Raw genomic sequence first — 6,000 nt, forward strand, 5'->3', positions numbered from 1 at the left:
TGCCATGAAAGAATATTTTACTAAAGATATATAGAATGTAAAATGAAAGTACTGTCAATATTAAGTACTTATGTCCCTTAGGAACAGAAACAGACTCAGTCTTTCAAGAATCCTATTACTTGAGGTCAGTGGGATAAATACACCTTGGGCAGAATTTTAAGGCCCTGTTGTGGTGGGGTGGGGCCATAAAAGTTAGTGAGCCATTCAAAAGTCCATTGACTTCAGTGGGACCATAAAGTTCCACCCTGTATTTCAGTTTAGTATGATCTGTGTGTCAGATACTGCCTATTCTGTATGCTAGCGGCAGAGTAAACCATTCTTCATTCACAAAATGGTGCTTTTAATCAGAGGCAAGATTTGGCTGGCTGGCTTATTCCCAGTAATTATATCTGATTGTTCATTCTGGTTTAACTGAGAAATCATGAACGTTTGTTTGGAGGCTTTTTTAAAAAAAAAAATGAGAGTATGTCTTAAGAATGGCCAATGATTGTTCATGTCTGGTCATGACTCAGGAGATTAATCAAAGCTTTTGCTTGTGCATCAAAAATAAAAACAGATGTAGAAACCAAACAGAATGAATCTGCACCATATAGTATACAGACAATCAAAATCACCACCTGGAATTTCATTTAAATGACTTTTAGCTTTTGTGAATCTCATGATTTCAGTAATTGGGGAAACAATGGCATTCAGCCCCCTTTCTTTTTCTTGTGAAATGTACTTGAACATAAAAGATTTGTTTTACTTCAGGCGAAGGCACCAAACCGTTGCAGCAAAGTGTTTGTCAGTCTGGTTTTCAGCTCTCGGGTTTAAATCGCGCTCTCATCCATGGAATTCTCTCACAACTGTTTGCTGAATTGTGAAGAGGAAAGATGCAGTCCAGGGAAATCACCTGGCAGTATAACACACTGCAGACTTCACTGCAATGCAGCCAGATGCGTATTTTCACTCCATAGAGTACAAGCTTACACATAATGGAGAGTTTAAAGAAGAAAGAGCTGCCCTGATACTCGATTCTCTCAAGAGACAATTAAACTCTGAAAGGTCACAGTGCTGCATTGCATTATAGGGGATTCTCTTGGCCAAGCTCATTTCCAGTCTGTATTTCAGTAAACAACACATGAGGAATCAGGTAATTTTCAGTAAACTGATCAGGCAGATCAGAACCAAGCCCAATTTTACCCTGAGTCAACATCAATATGCAAGCCATTTTCTTTAGCAGAGTTATTGGATGGGAGGGGAATGGGGAGAGGGTAACATGGCTCAGAATACTGAGTGAAGCAGCTCCAGTGCCCTCAACACTGAGCCAGGTGAATTTAGCTAACTTGAGTGTCAGTTTGGCTCAGTGGTAGAACTGCCTTGAGTCAGAAAGCCATGAGCTCAAGACCACATTTCAGTGCATTGGTGCTTTTCAGATGTTAAACTAAGGCCCAGTTTAGTTGGATCCGAAAGATTTGTAAAGGGAAAAAAAACAGGTTATGACATTTTAACCGTGTACCATGCATGGGACACATGAATCATTGATGTGCCAATTCAGTAAACCCAGAATATGGGAATTTTAAAAACTGGTTGTCCTGAAGATAACCCCAGTAATCATTAATGTTCCAACTGTGCTTTTTCAGGTCAACAAATTCCACCTTTGGATCCCTCTCAGGTTAATAGCAATGGAGCTTTCAAAGTTGGAAGACACCAGGTACAATCGAGCAAGCGCTGCTGCTGAGCAGCCAGCTGTGTTGGGAGACCAAGCCTGAGCAACGCTGAATCAACATCCTCATACCAAGCAGCCAAACAGGAAAAAAAAGAGAAAAAAAAACATTTTTTTGTGTTATTGTTTGAATTATTTAGCAGTCTCAAGGTTATTTGTCAGTGGTTGGGCTGCTGACTCTTTCATTCTAGCACACTGTTGTCCTGCTTTCATGAAGTTACTGTAAGAGTTTTCAGAAAGAATACCTGCACTATGAATGAAAATATTGAAATGCCAGCTCTCCGTTTTGTTGTTCTCCTTCCTTCCTTCTGACTTCTTTTCTGCCCTTTCCTGTTCCTTTTCTGAGCAAAGTGACTGAAGTCGGTTCCGCTTTTTGTGGACACTCTAGGTTACAAGCAGTCAGAAGCAAATTGAACTTCTTTGGTGTAATCCTAATTTATGTGTACAGCCCATGGGTGAGCATTTTAACTAATAATAGTCCCAGTTACACATTACTAAATGGTCTGTTTATTTATTCTGAGCTGATCAAGAACTTACGAGATGGCTATGAAACAGTATAAACTAAACGCCGGTTAAAACTCTTCACTGTTTCTTTCGTGCTCCATAGTTAAAAGTGTTAATGCACATGGTCATACAAAGGTGAAAATTACTCCTTTGGTAATCGTATGAAATCGATGGAAGAATGAATTGCCTTATGTGCCAGTGAACTATGAAGAGCAAGAAGACTCCCTGATCGATCCTTGGCCTGCACTGTTAACTGGTCTCAGCGATAGGGGGGCAGTTGACATCATCAGCTTTGGAATCAGGAGGATCAGGCAAGATTCTTACTCTGCTCACTCACTAGTGACTCCCACTGGAAGGTACAGGAGCAATACCTTTGCAGGGCAAGTTGCTGCAAGTGGAAGATTGACACAGTACGGCATTTTCTGCAGAGAATCTGGGAGCTGTGTGAACAGGGCAAATAACTGTGTATCTCCTTAACCAATCATACTGAAGAGTTGTTAATCTGGGTAGGTAGGAGTATTTCTTCCAGCCTCTATTAGAAAGGACTTTTCATAATTGGCATAGACTGAGACCACACCATCCACTCTCAGCAGCCCATTCTCTCTGTTGATAACAGCAAAATCTTATATTTGACTAACTACAGGTTTTCCTTTTCTGGTTGACAGTGTTTGAGAAACTATCATGTTATCATGATGAAACAATGTTCTGAAGGCTTTATATTTACAAAGTCAAATAAAGTCAGCAGTGATTGGGGTTCTGTAGACGGATTCTCCCTCGTTTTTTTTCTTTAGTCCATGGCATTGAGAAAACTTTCTTCTAGTCCTACCTTTCACTTGCAGCCATTATGAATGGGAATTTCATACGGGTTCCATTTTTCTTTTGTAAATTCATTCCACATTGTTATGGAGGGATTGGGTATTGTATTAACATAGCTCTTGGTGTATTCCCAGTCTTTAAGGTGCAGTCTTCAATGCCCAAAGCATCATTTGGTGCTAGTATATAAATGGTGCCTACCTATCATTATTTCTTTAAAATATTTTCAAATGGAAACATGTAGAATAATTGTAAGTTGACACTTGCATTTTCCACCTTTTAAGAGTCTGGTTCTAGTGCATGAGCAGAGAGGCAGTGACAATCTTGAAATTCCAGTGCTGTGTCAAGTTACTTGCTTAATGTTACACAGATTTAGCTCCAGGATCTTTGCACAAAAATCAATTTAACTGAATGGTTGGTAACCTGTTTGCAAGGGTAAAACTTTATGTCACAATGCATCACTAAATTGATTTTTCTTTTAATTCATCCCCTGGATGTGAGCATCGCTGGCAAGGCCAGCATTTATTACCCATCCTCATTTTCCTTGAGAAGGTGAGCTGCCTTCTTGGTGCCACCATGCATGGAATGGCAAATCGGTTTTATTCCAGTGCAGTGTTCAAATGAACGCACAATACAAATTGAAGGCTTTATCATATTATGTATGATGTTTATGTTTTTGGCCCCTGCTCTCATTTATTTCAATCCAATGTGCAATGTACCATCCTGCACAAAAGGCAGGTGAGTGCCATGCTCCTAGACTTCTGTGAAAGCCTTTTGTTGTCAGCCATTAGGAAGAATACAAGGATAGCACAGAGTGTCTCTACATTTATTTTCACTCCTCTCGTCTTTGTGGAGAATCACCCAGCTTCTGCTCAGTACCTTCCTGTGAAAGCTGGCTCAGGTTGAGAACTGATCATGCAGTTCTCACTCCATGGTGTGGCAAAATAATGTTAGCTTCAATGCCCCTGTATTCCACAACCTTTATGATGTGTAAATTAGAAAGATTTACTGATTTATGAAATGCAGATTACTGATATGAACTGACAATTTACACAATTATTGGACTGCTTTGTTTCATAATAATTGAACCTCTGCTGCCATTGTTATCTTTAATTGCTTCAGGTTAATAGCCCTGTGATCATTGATCATGCAGAACTTAACCTTGATTACTGAATAATCACACCTTTTGGTTTTTTGGTGTAATTTGCTATATAAAAACAAGTTCTGTCGAAGGGTCATGAGGACTCGAAACGTCAACTCTTTTCTTCTCTGCCGATGCTGCCAGACCTGCTGAGTTTTTCCAGGTAATTCTGTTTTTGTTCTGGATTTCCAGCATCCGCAGTTTTTTTGTTTTCATCCCAATTAGATGTTGTTTTTGGTGTAATCATAATAATGGAAATGCTGCAAATTCATCACAATTTTTTTTATATGACATTGGCGACCAAAAGGGAAACTTGGCTGCAGTTCTAAAGAAATCTATCCATGTGCCTTAGTGATCAAGGTATAAGTTGAGGGATTCATATTTGTATAAGTCTACTCCATCATAATCACAGGGCTTTTCATGACCAGACTCTTTGGCACCAATTTGGGTATTCTGTCAGTCAAGTGTAACTCATTTTAATGCTAAGCGCATTTTCAATTAAAATATGTGTTATTTTTTAGATTGGGCTGGTCCCATGTAGTACATGTCAATTAAATGGGTACGATGTATGTGTTATTCTCATTACTAATACTGTATAGTAAATACTATTAACATTGCAGTGTTGCTGAACATAAGCCGTTTCAATGTACATTCAATAAAGAACCTTTCATAGGAATTAGCTTGTGAACAGTGGATGCTGTCCCAGATCATCAGATATTTGTTGCATGAGCAGACAACTATGGATCGCTGCACAGCATTCAAAATTCTAGAATGGTTTTATCATTGTGAAGCTTTTTACTTGCAAATTGTTTTTACCCACTACATAAGCTTGACAACATTTTAAATTCAGGAGAGTTGCGTTGAGATGCCCGAATGATCACGTGAATGAATTTTCAGCACTTTATAATTTCACGCACAACAACATGGGGACAGGAATCTTGGGCTGGAAACAGATCCAGATTTTGCGGTGAGTAACTCACCTCCTGACACCCCCAAAGCCTGTCCATCACTTACGATGCACGAGTCAGGGGCTGAATTTAATGCGGCCTGTCACGGCAGGAACCATGGCAACCAGGCTCACTTAATGGAGGGAGACATTGCATCAGTCTCATGGCGGCAGGAGAACCTCCGCCGACTACTTGGTAGGGTGGAAATGGCTGAAGCAGGATTCCTGGCTGCCTAATCTGATGTTGGTGGGGAAAAATATTCAAATGATCATATGTATGTCACTGATAGGGCTTTGAACATTATGGCTGTGAAATTGGGCTCCACAGCACCACTATGGAAGCCCCAAGCTCAGAAAATGGCATATGCCGGTGCCACTTAAGGCGCAGACCACAAGGTGCCCCTTGCTGGGGAGGCTGCTAGGATAGCCGTGCCATGCATGCACTGAAAGCTATCAACGTCAACAGATCGTGACATGCGTTCAGCTCCATGAGAAACCTCCCAGCCCCACCGACACTATTTAAGGGGACAGGCATCCAACTGACGGAGGAGGTGTTTTTGACTCACCTGCTATTGTAAAGTTTGTGGAAATATCTGAAGTGTTTTTGGAGTTGTCGTGGTGAGTTTCTGGATTTGGCAGGGAGTGTCACTGCATCCTCACAGAGAGGGCTGAGGGGTTTTCTGGCCCGTCCACATAAAAGCTACAACAGTGATTGGGGCTGTATTTGCAGTGCCTTTGGGTCGGCAACATAACAGGCAAATGGAGCTGAGGTTGCAGAGAGAGCAAACTCTGCACAGTGGGAGAGGGGGAAGGCTTGCTACAATAGGTTTAGCCCACCATAAGTTTTCAGGAACCACTTCCCCTACCTCTGCCTCACTCAGGAGATTTGCC

The 6,000-nt window shown here is 40.9% G+C and overlaps 1 protein-coding gene across 1 annotated transcript in view; it reads left to right on the top strand.

Moving 5' to 3' along the window:
* rab31 (RAB31, member RAS oncogene family) overlaps positions 1-4,839 on the top strand; it is a 95,293-nt gene extending 90,454 nt beyond the window's left edge. The window contains exon 7 of the mRNA XM_041190263.1: positions 1,623-4,839. Coding sequence (XP_041046197.1) covers positions 1,623-1,720 — 98 coding nt within the window. The 3' untranslated portion in view covers positions 1,721-4,839. The remainder of the gene's footprint in view (positions 1-1,622) is intronic.
* Positions 4,840-6,000: the final 1,161 nt, after the last annotated feature.

This window comes from Carcharodon carcharias, chromosome 6 (assembly GCF_017639515.1).
Source record: "Carcharodon carcharias isolate sCarCar2 chromosome 6, sCarCar2.pri, whole genome shotgun sequence".
Taxonomy (NCBI): domain Eukaryota; kingdom Metazoa; phylum Chordata; class Chondrichthyes; order Lamniformes; family Lamnidae; genus Carcharodon; species Carcharodon carcharias.